This window comes from Rhinolophus hipposideros (assembly GCF_964194185.1).
Source record: "Rhinolophus hipposideros genome assembly, chromosome: 2".
Classification (NCBI taxonomy): domain Eukaryota; kingdom Metazoa; phylum Chordata; class Mammalia; order Chiroptera; family Rhinolophidae; genus Rhinolophus; species Rhinolophus hipposideros.
The window spans coordinates 72,241,226-72,261,304 of NC_138048.1; the positions used below are offsets into that span (position 1 = coordinate 72,241,226).

Consider the following 20,079-nt stretch of genomic DNA (forward strand, 5'->3'; position numbering starts at 1 on the left):
GGCTGGTGAGTATGTAAGCGCTTGAAGCTCTTGAAAGGATTTTGGCTGGTACAACTGAGTGAGACAGAAAGTCATCCGATGGCCTTGAGCAAAGGGCAGACAAGGTCTCACTTACATTTTTACAGGCTCATTCTTCAGAGCAGACCCAGGTGGCAAGTCGTGACCCAGCAGGTACTGAATACATCTTAGGTGGAGCTCATGGCATTTGCTAATGTACTGAGTGTGGGATATGAGAGAGAGAGGAATCTTTCCAATAAATACACTAACATACAAATTTAATTTTTTAATATGAAAAAAAAATGAATTTCCATAAAAAGGGAAGCCAAAGGATAGTTGAGTCGTTCTGGTGGAGCAGTGCTTTGCACAAGTCTGTTCCTGGGACCCTGGTGTTTTTCAGGGGCTCTGAGGAGGGTACTGAGCAGGTGGGCCACCTCTGTTGATACCTGATTCAACCAGAACAATCCTGCTCGCATCGTTTTATATATTGGAGTTCTGTGTGCATTTGTGTTGAAAAAAAAAAGTAAGATCCTATTAATAATAAAGGAAGTTTAAAGAGCATAGCTCCACATTTAAATCATGTAATGACTTGAACTGGTATTGACTTGTACGCATAAGGCTTGAAACCCAAATGAAGCATAGAGTGACTCTTCATTAGAAATTTGAAACGGAATGTTTGCTTATGTTAATAACTCCCTTTCTTGAGGATGCGAAGTGGAGTAGCTTCTCTGCCATGTCAGTTCCACTTGCATGCCGAAGGTCGTGATGAATTGGGCTTCTGGTGAACCTTCCTGGTGGCACAGAAATCATGATGGCGTGCATGCAACACCACCATAGGTGTTTAAGTAGAAAAACCACACCATCTTAAATGTAATTAGTAACCATGGTAGATGTCTGTAGTATGTATTTAAACTCACAATCACTCAGCCATCTTCAAGATTTTTATTTTTTTTAATTATGTTGCAGAAGGGAGAATTTCAAGTTGACATTGCTTTGCTTGATACGATGTTATTTTAAAGAGACTGAATTTTACGCTCCTTATATTCAGGGACTTTTTGCTGATCTCTTCCTTTTAAGCAAGATTAAATATATGGCTGAGGGGGGAAAATCTCAATTTAGTTGAGAAAGGTGTTTCAAACTCAGATCTCTAATCATGAGGGACAGTGAATAGTAGGTTAAGTTGTTTTTAGACTCTGTTCCCAGGTATGCAGTGGTATAGGATGTATAAGACTTGTTTTCAGTTGTCAGTGAGCTTATTACCTAATAGAGAAGTGTCAGTTTTAAGTATTTTACTAACCTAGTGTCTTAGTAATTCATCAAGGGGAGATAACCCTACTGACAAGAATTGTCGGTGAAGCCTTCTCCACAAATGTAAACCCTGAACCACAATGCGAAAATCCAAAAACGGTTCAAAACCAAAAGATTTTAAAAAACATGTAACTCATTGAGGCCTTGAGTATAAGCAGAAATTCAGTAGCTAGAGACTAAGAAGGGGAAAACAGGCATTCCAGGTAAATATTATATTGTAAGGGACAGATACGGGAAATTCCAAAAGTATTTATTTCAGACCTAGGTGTGGAATGTAGTAAATACATAGAGGTCTGCCATTTCTTGCAAAATCCTGGGGGTCATATGTGGTTCAGAAATTAAAAGATTCTGGATTTTAGAAAGGTAATATAATACCTATACTCTCTGTTATGTTACACTCATTGCAGGGTTCAGGGAATACCCTATAAGTAAATCGTTCATATTTGTGCAACACCAAGTGGGATAAACAAAGATAATAACCTCTTGTCAGTTCAGGTCAGGTTTTGCTAATAAATGAGGTGTTTTCAGAGCTTTGGGGATTGGAATTGTGGTTAAAGTTTCATTAACTTGTATAGATTGAGGTGGTGCGATATATCTGTACCAGTATATGGAGGGCCTTGAGACATTGAACTTCATCAAATAAATGTTGGAGAATCTCTGGGGGTTACGGGGTAGAGGTGGGATTTGGAGGGGATGAAAGGTGGGTGGGCAAGTGGAAGGGTTAAGCGTTTTACTAAGTTACACTAGAGACACGGGGAGCCTGACTGGCTTGTTCCAGTGGGCCTGAGAATGAAGCGAATGGAACAGACTTTTTCCAAAGGAGCAACCAGCAGAATTTCAGTAGGACTTGGGAAATGGTGACAGGGAGGTGGGTAGAGAAGACAGGGAAGCAGGAGGAGCCAAAGGTGATTCTGAGGTTTGAACTTGAAGCACTATAAACAGAAAGCAGAAATCTCATGGGAAGACTTGATTTTGTGGGGATGCTAATGATTCTCGGGTGACATGTGATTTTAAAGTTCTGGTGGGACAATTAGGTAGACAAGGTCAAGTGAGGCACTAGAAATGGCTGTAGATCAGAACCCAAAAGAGAAGCCAGGGCTAGAGGGGTACACTTAAGAGAAAGTTGGGGGGAAACCTTGTTAGGGAGGAGGAGTGAGGAAAGATCCAGAAGATGGGTTGGAATAATGGTAGGGGAATGCAGCCTTGAAAGCCAAGAGATGAGAGAAAATGGAGGAGGACGTGCCAAAGCCAGAAGACACTGGGCGAGGGGCAGGAAGACACTGTTTTCATGAACATTAGCAGCCGGAGACTGCACCACTGATGAATGAGGATTGCAGAAAACTGGCATGAAAATCCCATACCAAAAGGCAAGGCAGGTGCAATTATGAAATCAGTTGTGAACCAGGTACTGACTAGTGAGAACCCCTCAGGTTGGCATTGCTGGTGTAAAACACCCTCTCTGTTTATATAGGCGCTTGTACGATTCTGAGCGGTAATCTCAGTAACTCGGAGTATTGGGCTCTATTGCCTTAATATTTTATCTGTTCCTAGGAGGACCTTGATCGTTTTGGAATAGTTTAGGCCATGACCAAAAACAAAAATAGATTTGAATTAGGAGCAGGTTGAATACAATTAGTACCAAGATAATTTTGTAAGACTAAGAATTTCCTTGGTTTTGTTTTTCTTACCATAACTGATTGTCAGGTAGAAGTTAATTTTTAAACAAGTGTATGTGTATATATGTAAAACATTAGCTTAGAATCTCTCAATTGACAAAAACAAATTTTATATTTACTGTATGTACATAGGTATATGTGGGGACAGAGCCCCAGAGAGCAGTTTCCAGGCTCTCGGCCTCACGTGGAAAGGTGCTGGCTCGGGTAGTAGATGGCCATCAACTGTGATTGGATGGCCATCAGCTGTAACCCTTGAGCCATTGGCCACTAATATAACTGCCGTGGCTGGCCTGGGGAGTGGAGTCGAGGAGAGTCAGTCGGTTGGCAGAAAAGCAGACAGCAGGTTGCACATCGTGTGACTCCAGCCTCCAGTGAGACGATAGTGGTATGACTCCCCCATCTATGGCTCCGTGGGCGTTCCTTTTTGACCTCACCACATCCTGCATTCTTATGTGGGGAGCGGGAGCAGAGACCTTGCAGGTGGCCCTGCACGACAATATATTTTCAATTTGGAATTTGACCCCTTATTTATCTCATCCTTTGTCCCTTTTTACTTTCTTTTCCTTTTTTAAACAAAGTGCCAGGCTTACTAACGAGCCGACAGATGAGCAAACAGACCTGCCAGTACTTTGTCCTCTCAGTCTTATAGAGCAGGAAAATAAATTACTGGGAGAAGTCAATAGAATTCTATTGTTTTTTTTTTTTTTTTTTTATTAATTAATTTATTTATTAGTTTCAGGTGTACAAAACAAGGTAATACTTAGACGTTCATCATTTATATCCCTCATACTGTGAACCCCCCTCCCCCCATCCACTATCCCTCCGACCTCACACTGAACCATCACATTATATATATAAAATTATAGTTGGCATTCATTAATGTTTAGCTTCTGATGTACAATGCCATGATCAGGTATCCACAGTATCCCTTAGGTGGTCTCCCAAATAGGACGCATGTCCATCGGATACCCAACAAAATCTTTACAACATTATAGAATACCTTCCCCAAATTAATTTTCAAAAGAAAAACCCTGAGGCCATCTTGTGGTTACCAGCTGCTTCCAAATCCCTTCACCTTTCCCCTTATCCCCAACCCCCTCCCACACACCCATCTAACCACTCTCGGTTTTTTCTCTGCGTCCCCAAAACTGACTCTGATTAGTTCATTCACATAGTCTTTTCTTTAGATTCCATATATAAGTGAGATCATATGGTACTTGTCTTTCTCTTTCTGACTTATTTCACTTAACATAATGTTCTCTAGATCCATCCATGTTGCTGCAAATGATAAGATTTCTTTCTTCTTTATGGCTGCGTAATACTCCATTGTATAAATGTACCACAGCTTCTTAATCCAGTCATCTACCGATGGGCATTTTGGTTGTTTCCATATCTTGGCTATTGTGTAAAGTGCTGCAATAAACATAGGAGTGCATACAGATTTTTGAATTGGAGTTTTGGATTTCTCCGGGTAGATGCCTAGGAGTGGAATTACTGGATCATAGGGTAGTTCCATTTTCAGATTCCTGAGATACCTCCATACTGTTTTCCATAGTGGCTGCACTAATCTGCAGTCCCACCAACAGTGCACTAGCGTTCCCTTTTCTCCACATCCGCGCCAGCATTTGTTGTTTGTTGATTTATTGATAATAGCCATTTTGATTGGAGTGAGGTGGTATCTCATTGTGGTTTTTATTTGCATTTCTCTGATGGTTAGTGAGGTTGAGCATTTCTTCATATGTCTTCTTGCCTTCTGTATGTCCTTCTTAGAGAAATGTCTCCCCAAGTCCTCTGCCCATTTTTTAATTGGGTTGTTTGTTTTTTTGGAGTTGAGTTGAGTAAGTTTTTTATATATTTGTGATATTAATCCCTTATCAGATATATCATTGGCAAATATCTTTTCCCATAGAGTAGGATCCCTTTTTGTTTTATTGATGGTTTCCTTTGCTGTGAAAAAACTTTTTAGTTTGATGTAATCCCACATGTTTATTTTTTCTCTTACTTCGCTCGCGCGAGGGGATATATCAGTGAAAATCTTACTCCGGGTAATGTCCATGAAGTTTCTTCCTATATTTTCTTCTAGATATTTTATGGTTTCAGATCTTACATTTAAGTCTTTAAGCCATTTTGAATTTGTTTTTGTATATGGTGTAAGGAGGTGGTCCAGCTTCATTTTCTTGCATGTGTCCGTCCAGGTTTCCCAACACCACTTATTGAACAGACTATCTTTACCCCATCGTACATTCTTGCTTCCATTGTCGTAGATTAGATGGGCATATAGGCATGGATTTATGTCTGGACTCTCTATTCTGTTCCATTGATCTATGTATCTATTTTTATGCCAGTACCATGTTGTTTTGATTACTGTAGCCTTGTAGTATAGTTTGAAATCAGGTATCGTTATACCTCCCACTTTGTTCTTATTTCTCAAGATTGCTGAGGCTATCCGGGGTCTTTTATGGTCCCATATAAATTTTAGGATTATATGTTCTATTTCTGTGAAAAACGTCGTTGGTAGTTTGATAGGAATTGCGTTGAATATGTATATTGCCTTAGGCAGTATGGACATTTTAATTATATTAATAGAATTCTATTGTTAACATTTAGTTTTGTTAATCTTTAGCACCGCAAGACATTATTCTTTAATAGAAAATTGTAATAACCTTTGAAGGTTAATCATTCAGTTTGAGATAGAATATTAGTAGTGTGTGGGGTGATTGTTTAGGAACTTACACCCTGCAAATACTTATTGATTGCCTATTGAACGCCAGGTCCTACCCCAGGCAGTGATGGGATACACTCCCCACCCCTGAGCAATTTACATTATAGATAGACTTGTGGTGGGGAGGGAGCGTCCTTATGAAATGGTTCTACAGCAATTGCTAGGGACAGCCTGTCCCTATTGGGAGCTGGGAGGTGTCCCCAGGGTAGGTGACAGCGAAGTGGCTTTTGAAGGATGAGGAGGAGGTCAGCCTGAGAGGAAAGGGCGAGCATTCCAGGCAGAAGGAGTAATGTGCCAACTGCACAGAGACATGACAGACCAGGCCTGTCAAACCTCAGAGAGAAATATGGTGCACATGGAGCCTGGGTTGTATGGGGAAGAGCAAGACCCAGAGAGAGAGCTTGGCACCAGTTTGGGAAGAGACTTCTGTGTACATTGAGCCCTTAGGATTGGACCCCCTGTAGGTAGCAGGTGATCCTAGAAAGCTTTTAAGCAAGGAGTCTGCGTTTTAGAAAGACAGGTCTGGGACAGCGTGGTGGTAGGGGGACCAGCTCAGTACTCTCACTGGCTACCGTATGTGGTACTATCTATTCACTCAACAAATATTTTTGCATCCCATGTCTGTTTGTTAAGTGCTTTTTTTGTGCCAAGCGCTGCATTTGTGATTTGTAATTCGGCTGGTCTTCCTGCTTAGTTGTCTCTGTGGTCAATATAGCCTATAAACATACAAACGATTTAAGTCAAAATGTTTGCCCCTGAATAAAACTGTCCCAGGAAAGCTCTTTGAGAAATGTGGCAGTAGCGGGCTGCTTTTGCACCTATGTAGTTATAAGCTTCTGGCTGTTGTTGCAGTAATTTTTCTGGCTGTTATTTATAAGTTTAGAAATATAGAACGTTAGAGTCCCAAAGATCCTAGATGTCATCGAGGCCAAATTCTTCCTTTCACACATGAAGGATTTCTGGCCCAAAATAGTGAAGTGCAGTGTCACTGAGCTGGACAATTCCAGGGGTAGCATGTCAGCTGTTTACAAATTTGAGATTCTTTCTTTTTGAGATGCAGAAAACAAGAATTGGGTAGTAGCTGTTCCTTATATTGGTTGAGGAAAGAGAAAGGCGTGACTTCTTTATGGCCTCTACACCTCACGTTTCTCCACCTGACCTGGCTTTACTGCTCTCTCCTAGTCCCTCCTAGCAAGTTCTTTATTCACAGTTAACTCTGTGATCCATTCTTCCAGTGATCTGGTGGATGGTAAGAAAAAGAATGTTGAATTTCATTGTCACATGATGAACTTGGTTATAGCCCCAACTGCCCCCTAACAAAAACTTGAGGTTTATAAAACATTGTCAGTCCATAGCCGCAGATAGAATAGACATGTGCTGCCCTAATGTTGAGTCTTAAGACAAGTTAATAAGTCTTTAGGTATTTTCACAAATGAGAGTTGAGCCTCCTTTCCTGGGGCCCGCCTGAACCACAGTCTCTGAGTGAGTCTTGCTCTGTTCACAGACACGGGCTCTGTCCGCAGTTTGCACACAGGCGTGGGAGAGCTGCACGGGGAAACCAGATTCTGGCATGGGAAGGACTACTGCAATTTTGTCTTCAAAGACTGGGTTCAGCTTGATAAACCTTTTGCTGGTGAGTACCATGGTAGTAGGTGGCTGCTGATATTTAGTCTTTTACTGGGCAACATCCCAACAAGTATGAGAGTGCATGATCGAGTGTCTTTTGTTTTCCTTTGTTTTGTTTTGAATATTTGCCAAAAGTTTGGAGACTAGGATTCAGTCATATAATTAAGGATTTCTCGTAGTTACAGTACGAAAAGAACATTGAAATAGAACGTACTTGTTTGAAACGTCCAGGTTTTATATAGGCATATATTTGGAGTAATAATCTGTAATTCTACCAAAGATGCTACCCTTCCTTTGATCATCTATTCTGCTTATCTTCATTTTCCATCATTAAAATGACATTTTCAGATTATCACGGTGCTTCTATATATAAGAGGAGATAGAGATGGCACTGCTTTTGTAGCCTGATGTTATTTCAATAGGACAAAAAAAAAAGTAATATCAAGTACACAGCCTTAGATAATTTGTGCCAATTCTCATCTTGCCTTGTCTAGTGATTATCTAATACTCAGTGCCATGGAAACATATTTGGGGAGGGGGATGCCTGAGAGACTGTGTTCCTCAATGTGAGATCTATCTATACGTCCGTTGGTTATGAAGATATTGTTTCACCCAAGCCTGGAAATATACGTCTAGTGGATAGTACCACGTTGCCTTTTACTTATCATAGTTGGGGTCAGTGCTGGGGTCAGCGCTGGGGTCAGGTGGCTTCCGTCCCTGGCACAGAAGTTAGTGGTGATCCTTGCCTGGGGCACCTGGGCAGATTTCATTGACAGGTACTCCACTCCCCGGATGCCATGGCATGACATTGCTTCTGTGGTCCACGGGAAGGCAGCTCGTGACGTGGCACGTCACTTCATCCAGCGCTGGAACTTCACAAAGGTACATGGATGGTTTTATCATCGTTCAGTCTATGTCAAGAAAGACAGGTCTGGAAGAGGAGAAACCTAGAGATTAGCAAGAAGGGGTTGCTGTGGTGGCCACAGTCGTGTTATGTATCTGCTATTAGGTGCCTGCTTGTCAGAGCGCCTGGGCTTCTGGGCACAAGGAAAAGAAAATGCCCCTGAGCTTTTACGCTACACGTGACTCAGAGCTCCGAAGGATAGATGCTGCTCTCAGAGCCAGTGGGTTTAACCCTTTTAACCTCTGGGACACTCGGTGTTGCTGCAGCTTCTGCCCTGGGCGGATAGTCACCTGGAGCATGGGAGCCTTGTTTAGACGGGAGAGCTCAGACTTTGAAGTCCTTCCTCCCATTGCTGGCATTGCACTGGGTTTGTACTGTAGCGGCTTCTGAGAGGGGGTTCTGAGCACAGGGAGCAGGATGAGAAGAGGTAGCCATTTTTCTCTTCTGCAGATTGGGTCATCTGTAGTACGCCTTCGTTACTCTGCAGAATTTCACTTAACATTTATAAGTTACTTGCCTGTCATCCAGGTATTATTAACGTTCCGTTTTATTTACGTTAAATGATGACGAGGTATTATTCTCCCTGATGATTTGGAAAAAGACTGAGTTTTATCAACCACTTAGAGTCTCATCTTGTTTTTCATTTACATAGCATTATAAACAGTGGGAGTTCTTAGAAATAATGGAAATATCTTTGATAAACATTTAGGGGGCATGATTGAATAAACAGAGTAATATTACTTTTAACCTACTAGATAAGCAAAGATAGAAAAACACTACTAATATTTGCAATAGGGTTTGGGATTTTTGATATTCTTATCCCCTGCTTCTGGGTAAAATTGGTATAACACCGAAAGCTTTTTAAAAAGTGTATAGCCTTTGACTCAGAAAATCTTTTCCTGGTTTTAAAGAAGTAATCCAATAAAGTAATTTATTTTGACATTGCTTTCAATCATTCAAATAAAATACGAAATAACTGAAGTGTCCATTAAGAGGAATTTTTTGAACAAATTGAGATCTTCCATACCATTTTACTATGAAGTTATTAAAAAGTGATATTTACTACTGTATTGCTATGGCAAGATATCTACAACATCGTAAAAAATCAGTTTGCAAAACAATAATTCCATGTTTTGTAATTATATTCCTCTGTATCTCTAGATTATATTTAAGCTTTCTTTAAAAATAGAAAGCAATACATGCTCCCTATGAAAGATGAAGAAGGAACAAAGGAGTTCTCTGTCCGGCAAATAATAGGAAAACAATAATAATCTGTTGCCTCTTCACCTAGAAATATCCACTGTTAACACTTTTTTTTTTTCTATTTCAAATGAACTTGAATTTCTTTTGCAATCACAAAGTAGGGAAGAATGGAACTGTTTTCTCATTTGAATCTTTTTTTAAAACCGGTTTTTCTTTATTTTAGATTATGAAATCAAAATATCGGTCCCTTTCTTATCCATTTCTGCTTCCAAAGTCTCAGACAACAGCCCATGAGTTGAAATATCAAGTGCCTGGGTCCGTCCATGCTACCGTCCAGGTCAGTCTGGCTTTTCTTTTTCACAAGGTGCTGCTGGGTAAAATGACTCTTACTGGACTAAGTGCCTATTGCTCTAGCTTCAGGTTTTTCAATAAGGACAACTCCAAAGGCAATCCTAATGGACCTTTTCAAATTTAGTATTAGATTTCCTATTTAAAATGTATTCAATTTGTCTTTTCAAAACTCTTTTATAAATATAATAAGTGCACACCTTTAGACAAAGCCAGTCGAGGAAAGGCTTGTCCTGTAATTCCTTTTGAAACGACCCTCGCAACATGATCCACAGTAAACCAGGGTCTGACACTGGTTAAGCTCCCGGAATGTGGCAGAAACTTTGCATCTAGGCAGCTAGTTATAATTCAGTCTAATTTTAGTTCCTAAGTAACCAGATGCCTTGTAGAGGGTCTTTTAGTACAGTCACAGAATGTTGGTACATCCAGTCCAACCGTCTCAAATGACAAATAAGGGAATTAAGACCCAGTGGGGCTATGAGACTTGTCCAGGGTCAAGGCATCAATAGAGGTGGAGCTTGAAATCCTACTCCAGTCCATTGTTAGCGCCCGCTGCCAACGCCAGCTCAAATATCTTGAGATCATGCAAGGACAGAACTGGGATGGGGCGCTCTCGGCACTGCCTTTTGTTCAGTCATCACTGCCGGCATCAAAAGTATTGTTTAAATAAAGATGCAGCAGTCTCCTATTGAAAACATTAATACGGATTTACACAATTTGGACATGGATTCTAGGCAATATGGTTATATAAATGAAATGCCTAATTCAGTTACTCTGTGCTATGTGCCAGTAGAGTTGTGTGTATATAAGAAAGAAAAAGACATTTCAGACCACAAGTCAAATAATAGAACAATCAGAAAGATAAACCACTTAAGATAAATACCTATAGCAAATCCTTAGTCTTCCAGGCAAAAGGAGACAACTAATTTAAATTTAGAGGCACAGGGATATTTCTATGCATTCATATGTAAGTTAATATTTTATGAACCTGTTTAATTTTATTCTACTGGAAGGGAAAAACTACCCCTGATGTAAGATAAAATAGGAGGCTTGATTTTAAAAAAACAAGAGAATTTAATTTAAGATTTAAGATATGATCAACTTATCAAAGCTAGCAGGTACTTAATTAAGCATCTGTGGAAAAGGCATTGCTGGGAATTATATCGGCAGAGAACGTTTTATCCCACTGTTGCTATCTGTATGCCTTCTAATGCTTGTTGGTGAAGCCCTGTTTTACATATTCTCATCCTGCTACTCTGGTAAGGTAGACAGATATTCTGCATGTCCCAGCTACAAAACGCCTCCCTTGATTTGCCTTCTCTGCATCACTGGATGATGTTGTGTTAGAGATCGGGCTAGATCAGTGTTCTCTCCTATATGCCTATGTGTTCATCCTTGATATGCTCAGGTGGGCTGGACCCAGGAACCTACAATGCCAATTAATTTGAAAGGATGTTTACCAAGACTCACTCACTCATTAATTCATTTATTCAATCAACATATGTTTATAAAGTGCGGCCTGTTTGTCCAGTGAAGTCATCCATGCACACTGAGATGCTAAGGAGATAGACAGAAAAGGAGTCCTCTGCCTCCGAAAACAGTTCACTGGGGGAGAGAAAGCTGTGATGTGAAAGAATCCAGTTAATACTGCAAGGCGTGGTCTGGGACTAAACGCCATCGTGAAAGTATGGACCGGCAGGCTGGGAGAGCTCGGCAAATGAGAGGGAGAGAACTGTGTGTCCTCTCTAAGGAATAGGCCTGCATGTTCAGGCGATGGTGGAATAACTACAGTGAACCATTTGATCTTGGAGGAGTGATAGATGAAGTTTTGACATCTGAAGGTCCTGGAGTGCTGGCCTGATCTAAGAGGTGTTAGTGAACTTTGGAACTTTTTTTCTTCATCCAGGAAGAAGTGTGATAGATGAATGTTTTATGAAGATTAACCTAGATCAGAGTTCCCCAAGCTGGGTTTTGCCTGTAAAATGCTAACAGCTATTCTACAAAAAAAGATTCCCATGGACAGAAACATTTTTGCAGATGTTTAAAAAAATAGGATTTCTTAGTCCTTTGTTATGCTCATGTGTATCATGAACTCATTAAGAGTGAATATGCTATGAGAATTTCCCAAGCTAAATCACTGAGGATCTCTCATTTTGTCACATGTCTGTTTGCATCTCTCTGAACAAACACACTTTGTAACCTAAAGTTTATACACATGAAGAACTTACTAGACTACAGAGAGAATGAAAGCAAGGAGACAAGAAGCTATTACAGTAATTCTAGCATATACTACTTTTTATTTGTAAATTAGTATTCTTTTTCTTAACATGGATTCCCTTGCAATTTTAAAAGTGTTAGACCTCACAAAACCTGGATCTCTACTGGTTACCAGTTGATGTTTTTCAGAACTGCTGAAATAACTCCAGTTGTGAAAGCAGTGGGAAAGCAGTGCATCTTTTCAAAGACAGGAAAGTCTGAGATGAACAGAAACTGAAAAAAGAAAAGAACTCTTTCATTTCTCCCTTTTGGTAAAGTTCTGACCACATTATTGTTTCACCACTTCACGTTATTTATTGGCTCTAAACATTATCTATCTTTTCTGGACATTTCTGTTTTTAAGTCAGTGCTTAGAGGGTGAAAGCAATAATCTGGCTCAATCCCTGGTTTTCTGGAGAATCCAGAAGGGTGCAGGAAGCTAGGACCTGGCTATATAAGTTACTTAATTTTCAAAAGGTTTATTGTCATATTTTCAAATCTTTCACTCTCTCAGCTATCATGTGGCAATAGTCAGATAACTATAACACACCTTAGTTGAGAAATTTAATAAAATTCCTCCTTAGGTTTATTCTTTTTAATACAGATTTTAGCATAATTGTTAACATAGTTTATTCATAATATAATTTAGAGACCACATGCTGCTCTGTTCACTGAAAAGTAGCAATGTCATGTAGCAAGGGAAAGAGGCAGTTCTAGAGTTCTACTGTTCAAATCCCAGCTTTGCTACATACGAGCTGTGTAACCTTGGGAAACTTACTTCACCTCTCTGTCTGTATTTCCTTCATTGGTAAAACAGGTATCATAATAATATCTGTCGATAGCATGATGGTGGTTAAATAAACCAGTCCATGCAAAGCACTTAGAAGAATGCACTAGTTTGAAAATATCAATATTAACTACCACCTTCAAGCTTCCCTGATGTTTTCAAAAGTTTGCAATGAAGACGTTGACATTTCTCAGGATGGGTCACCAGGCTAGTTCTGGATACAAAATCTTTATACCATATACTATTTATTGAAATGGTGAGAAAGAACATTTCTTAAAGTTAATAATAGATAAAAGTCATGTTATTCTTTCATCTGCAGAAGGAAACCAAATTACTTAATTTTTTTAATAGAAAACCATTGGGCCCAATCATCCTTGGTGGGAATTCCACACCAGCCATTATGCACAGCTGTTGCGAAAGGCTGACACAGCCAGCTAAGGAGAGGAGAGCTGTGGCCAATGCAAAGGAAGCCTGCCCCCACCAACAGGAATTTCTGCTTCTCAGAAAGTCATCCAAACTTGAGAGTGTAGTTGAGTATCTTCTACCGACACTTTTAAAATAATCTTGGCTGTTTCCCCTCAGTGCTGGGCATTCTCAGAAGCCTTCCAAGAGCACTCAGAAAAATTATAGCAGAAGAACGTGTGGGAACAGGGGTTGGAGGAAAAGATGATTCTGAAACTGCTTATACACAAAGTATATTTAAAAACCTTTCTCCCTAAAAAGAACAAACTAGCTTCTTGAATGCTACCATTATCACTTAAGATAAATGACCTAGACAGAGCACATTTGACATGCCTCTTAAAGTAAAAGATTACTGATGACAAATTAGCATCAATTTAGAATCAAAACATGGGAATAATCCTTTTTATTAAACTGGGCAGCTAATTGTAGAAAAGCCATTCCTTAGAAAATCATTGCTGAGAAGTCCTACCAAATTGAGGGAAATAATTCCACCGGAGTCTTGTCTTCAATCTCTTTCTCTATTAAAAAAGAAAAGAAAATATACAGGTAAGTGAATGTCATTCAAAAAATATACAGGTAAGTGAATGACATTCAAATTATACTACTGGAAAAATTTCCTAAGCTTGGGATAAATGTCCAAATGACACTCCACAGGATGTCAGTGTAGGAATTAATGTAGATTTCAAAGGACAGCAAAATGTTTTGTGTTGTGATAGAACAAAGAGAGCCACTTAATTGATTCCTAAGGAAGTTTCTTTACATGGAAGCTGTCCTCCATTTATGGACCAGGTCTTCGTGCAGGGCCAATTCCTTGTATGGATTCTCTGTCCTGATCTGGCTGAAGCCACACGAATGGGGAGTGTTTGTTCCGTGCCCCACACTGCACTAAGCTTTTTGTGTGTTAGCTCATTTAACACTCACCAGATAATCAATTGTACCCCTTTTTGCCCCCTGTATGTTACAGATGAAGAAACTAGGACTTTGCAAGGTTAAAATAATGCAGTGAGTCAGTGGTGGGGATGAGACTAGATTCCAAGCAGTCTGCGCCCAGCGCCTGGGGTCGTAACTGTTCAGCAGACTGTTTCAAATAAGGACCGTTGTAATCACCAAAGGCTCAGCTGCATGTCAGGGCTGCCTTTTGGTATCATCTTCTGTTGCCACGCCCCCAAATCCATCCTCAGCAATCTTTTTGCTGCTTTCTGGCTCCCTAGAGCCCTTACCTACATTCTTTTTCCTAGGACTTCACACCCCTTAAGACTTATTCTTCAAAAATTACACTTTCTCCCTCTCCTTCAGCCTTCAGGTTAACTTTTGTCCCCTTTTGTACAGTCAAAAGGATCATGTTATTAGCATAATTGCCCACTGTGGTGTGAACAGATGACTCTCAACCAGAGAAATACACTTACTTATTAGAAGGAAGAGCGCAACAGTATGTGGGAGATTCCTGAACAGAGCTTATCTCTTGCTGCTCCCGACCTGCTGTGCTCCCCCGTTCGGACCGGAAGACTAAGGCCCAACAATTAGAGCACTTTCCTTCTCTCCCCAGCCCATGCATGCCACTGGAGCCTCCACACAGATGCCAACTTCTGCGTGAAAGACACACAAAAACTGCTTTTGTCCACACAGTCTTTGTTCCTGGATTGACTTGGGAGCTTAGGGAAAGACAAAGGACTTAAGATATCTGCTGAATTTATTGGGAATTCTAGCATATCAGTGTGAGAAAAAGCACTCGGGACACACACTAAGAAATTTTTCCTTCAAGAAGAGTTTTCTGAATTTCAATCCATATATTCAAATTGGGTCTACTGTATGTTAGGGCCCAAGAGAAGGCTGTCTTTTAAGTTAAAGAATAGGACACAGTTCAAGGGAAATGACTGGTTCTAGTTACAACTTTGAGGCTCAAACATAAACTCAGAAATATGCCCTTTTTATATACTTTAAAAGTGTGTATTCAAAGTTGAGGTTTGAAAAGTGTGGGTTAGCTGTGATTCTCAGTATACTCGGGGCACTAAGGGAGCCATATGTCTGTGTGGATAAGGGGGCAGTTGAGGCTGTTCTCGGTTACCCTAGTTTAAAACAGAAATTCAAGATAAGTTGCTTAGGCCAGTTAAGAAAAAGGAGAGAGTAAATCTTAAATTTAAAACAAAGGAAAGTCCATCAAAATGTGTTGGACGTATTTGGCTGTTTACAAACTTTCTAGACCATCAAGCATTTAAAGCAGTTGATTTGTACGTCATCTCAGGGTTCAGTGGTTCAGGGTGGAGGCAGGGGAAAAGGCAAAGTTATATTTTTAATTTATCTTGTGCTGACAGATTTTAAATGATTAGGATAATAGTAAACGAATAACAATCCCAAGTGATTCCTTTCTGTATTGCTTGAAAGATAGATTCAAGTTTAACCAAAAATGATGACGTTTTAAAATGACATACGTTTTCATTGTGAGACTCAGTGGGGTAGAGAATTCTAAACCTTCTTAGGATACAGGTGACCTGTCACATTCTGTGGTTTTAGAGGCATCAGTGTGTGTGTGTGGGGGGGTGACCCTCCACTTGATTTATGCTCTCCCACAGGCTGATAGTACCATGTTTTTATTTTGGCTTACAAATGTACTTACTTTAAACATGTAAATACCTCTATAAAGGAACACATTTACCATTACACAGGAAAAACGACAAATATGTGACCTTCATGCTTTGCCCTCCAAGGCAGCCTTTGGACCTCAACCTCAGATTTCTAACCCAGCGTCTAGATCCAATAATCTCGTCAACATAGCGGTCCAGGAAGCCACTTTGGATCAATTAGACTTGACCTGTCAGTTGAAACCTATTTGACAATTCTAATTAATATGTTATGAGATTAAGTTTATTAAACCTTTGAATCACAGCACATTTTGAGAAAGGAAAGAAAGCATAAGGATTCTGGATTTGAGGGGAATTCTAAGAAATTACCACCAGGGGTGGTATATAAACTTGGCCTGCAACTTTTACAGTCACTTGTATTGAATATCTCTTAAGTGCCATGTATCATAGCTCTGTGTTTGTTATGCCCTTTTTTTCCTTCATATCAGCTGTGTGTGTGTGTGTGTGTGTGTGTGTGAGAGAGAGAGAGAGAGACTGAAAAATCTCAAATGTACAGTGGAGGAAATTGAGCTTCATGATATTAAACATTGTTTCCAGAGTTATATAGGATTAGATCAGTATGTGTGGCATAAGAATTTTTGCAAGGTAGCCTGCATTTTTCAGGGCTATGCACTATAGCAACAAAATTCAGCATAAATTTGAGTGGACTGAGAATTAAAACTTCTTTTTGTTCAACCTTTGTTATTTAAACTAATGAACAATAATACAGTTCTTTGGAGATGATATGAAATCAAGATATTGTCCCAGTGTCGGTCATATTTATCTAAATTTTCCTGATGAGATTTTTCCTGAGATATTTGACTATTCCTGTTCACAATTAAATTTTCCCAAGTTATTGCACATATTCATGTAACAAAATTAAGGAAAATGCTTTGAAGGGAGCTATTTTTTTTTTTTTTTTTTTTTTTTAAGATAAATGCATTTTTTTTTTTTATTTTTTTTTTTTTTATTTTTTTGTTGAGAGCCCACTGGCCCATGTGGGAATCGAACCGGCAGCCTTCGGAGTTAGGAGCATGGAGCTCCAACCGCCTGAGCCACCGGGCCGGCCCTATTTTTTTTAATAAATACCTCATACTGAAGAAAGAAATAACATTTTGAAGACGACACGATTGATTTTCGCAAGTATTAGGTTTGAATTTCAGTAGTCTTATAGATACAATGTTTTTAAGTTATTGATTAGAGCAAGAATTGTACCAGATCTTTTATATAAAGCATACGTAAAACTGATCATGTATTAGATCACTTTATGTGTTCCTGATATGGATGGGCCATTCTTTTATTTTCAATTTCTGTTGACTTCATGAAGAACAGCTTCAACATTCATTTCAAATCAGAAATAGCAAGTCTATTTCTACAGGCATTCTAATGTGATGTCCTGATATTACTTAAGGAAAGTCAATTAATAAGTATTTATTGAGCATCTACTATATGCCCAACATTGTACTGCAATTCTATTACAGTTAGAATGTTGAGGAAAGTTACAGCCAGAGGTTTCTTAGTGTTAAAAAGCCTCCTCTCCCCCCCGCTCCAAAAAAAAAGCCTCCCCTGTTGGTTAGGCCACCGTCTCATGCAGTCAGTCTTTTCAGCAGGGTTACTAACATGATCTGCCATCCTCTACTATTTTGCCATGATCAAACCATCCTCTACTGTTCTCATTAAGCACAGCAAACACACAGCACTTATTCGGTGCTGGGCCTCCTGCACACGCCACAGGAATCCTTGAATCCTCTCTGCAACGCTGCAGAGTAGATATTCCACTTTATAGAGCAGAAATCTGAGGCACCAAGAGGTTAAGCAAGTCGCCCAAGATCAAAGCCTCTCAGTGGTTCAGCTTAAGCTTTGAACCTAGGCCGTCCAGCTCTGTGTCCGTGTATTTAACAGATACTGAGGTATCTGAGCCAGAAGCTCTTATTGTAATCTGGGTGGGAGCCGGTGAGTATCAGTGGGAGGCGGTATCAGTGAGAAAGGGAGGCGGTATCAGTGAGAAAGGTGAGAGGTGAAGTGACCTGCCAAGAATCAGACAGCCAATTAAAGGCAGAATCAAGTTTAGATGACTAACTGAATCTATTTGTATTTTGGAATATATTAATCTGAACAATATCTATTTGGAAGAAAAGAAATAATCACGTTATCAAGTCAGAGCTAGAGTGGCCATACCCTATGGTTCACACCAGGACACTTTTGCGAGTAACAGTGGTACTGTTACCAAATACACCCGAACAACAGTCATTCTGGTGTAATTGTGGAACTGTCATGGCAAAAGAGTACCACGGTCACCCTCCTCATAGCCACCAGAAGAAGTATTATCCTTCTGAAATACTCTCATGGTTTCCAGTTTTAAATGAAAATTACACTGGGTGGAAGAGGGCATATTCAGGACTCGATTTCTGACTGGGCCCCTTCATTATGCATGATGTCCAAGGACCAGTTCCCCAACCAACCTCCTCTCCCTTGGCCCACATGTGACACTCAAGCCACTGTAATCATTCAGTTGTATTAAAGCAAAAAGGGTGGACTTCGTTGCATTCATACATCTGGTGTCTTCTGTTTTCTCATTTCTGATTGCTGCCTTGTAGTTGCTCCGCTCTGCTGCTGATTGGTCTGCTGGGATAAAGTACCATGAAGCGTCCATCCACACCGCTTACGTCCACGTGATAGAGAACAGCAAGCACTATATCTATATAGAAGTAAGTCTTGCTCGTGTACATTCATCTGACAACCTGCCTTCCCATGAATAGCATACAGAGACTGAAGGGTCCCTAAATTCGGGACATCCTCTGTTAGTAGCGTATGTGGAGATCTGAAGAAGCTTTGGGTCACCTGAATTTTGACTTCCCCAGCATACCTGACATGTGCTGTGCATTGTCATCAACTCGGGACTCTAATAAGAGTCTCCCCAAATCCTTAATGATTAAAATGTATCAACTCTTTGTCATACTGTTGGCCAGAAATCCCCCAACATGGATGTGTACGTTTCGACTTGGCTTGAGTTGGAGGGTGTGTGAGGCATGGGCTGCTTCAGGAGAGAACACACAGGGGTAAGATGCTAAAATAGAGAGCACTGGATGCCACTTTGGGGATGTTGGAGTAGGGAGAGTGTGGGGCAAGGAATGTGGCAAAGGAAGATGTAAGAGTTTTGAGGGCAGGTACCACCTTCTTTAGTTCTGTATGAATGACTATTCATCATAAAGCATTTTTACAGATCCCGGAGTTTGTGTTCTGAGATCAGGAGAAAATTTAGTGACACTGGGTTTACTTTGGAACCTTCATTGTACTTCCGAGTCGATCTAAGCTACCTCAAAGCACTTGGAAAATCCTGAAAAAATAAAAGTCATGACAATGCAAAAATAAATCCAAGCACACCTGCCTCATTTATTTTAGTCTTTTCCACTGAATTTTTGAAGATGTGTGGAAGGAGATGGAGTGGCTGGAGAAAATCATTCTAGCCCTGTTTTCCTTCCCCTGGAGTCCGGGCCCTCTCCCCTTCCACACAGTGACAATTCATCAAAGGCAAGTAGGAAAGAATGGAGCCTTATTTATTTCACAGACTTGGAGAAAGAGAAGGCTTATTAAAAATACGAGCAGGCTAAATGCAGTGTGATATACTGGATTGGGTCATGTAACAGAAAAGGGATATTAGTGGGAAAATCAATGAACTTACATAAAGTCTGGAGTTTAGTAATACTGATATGATTGGTATTATTAATTTCAATGATTATACCATAATAATGTGAGATGTTCACAGCTGGTTCACCTATCACCCAGAATCCCTTTGCTTTATCTCTTTTTGATAAAAAGCTTTTGAGATTAATGCTACCTCAATAGTAAGTGAGGTCATTAATGCCCTGTTGATACATGTGACTGTGGACAATAATCGGATTGACATGGTTATTGCCTTTGGCGAGGGAAGTGATCAGCATCCGCCCTGCTTTCCCCCAAAAAAGGAGAAATCAAGGACATGACATGTGGCCAGAGTGTGTTACAGCTGCTGAGGAATGTTAAACTTCTCTGTCATAGGAATTCAGAAAAACAAACATGGTTTGGTTGCCCCTGAGGTTTTGACTGTTTCATGCCCTAAGGGGAAACACATTCTCAAATGAGTTTCTGCACAATGTCTTCTTGTAAGTTTGTCTTCTGGAGGTAGTTTACAG

General features: G+C 40.1%; 1 protein-coding gene across 7 annotated transcripts in view; it reads left to right on the plus strand.

The window, feature by feature from the left end:
- PLD1 (phospholipase D1) overlaps positions 1-20,079 on the plus strand; it is a 183,659-nt gene that overhangs the window by 117,345 nt on the left and 46,235 nt on the right. For all 7 annotated transcript variants that reach the window (XM_081072793.1, XM_081072795.1, XM_081072797.1 and 4 more), the window contains 4 exons: positions 7,208-7,336; positions 8,093-8,211; positions 9,660-9,773; positions 18,505-18,615. In XM_081072793.1, coding sequence (XP_080928919.1) covers positions 7,208-7,336; positions 8,093-8,211; positions 9,660-9,773; positions 18,505-18,615 — 473 coding nt within the window. The remainder of the gene's footprint in view (positions 1-7,207; positions 7,337-8,092; positions 8,212-9,659; positions 9,774-18,504; positions 18,616-20,079) is intronic.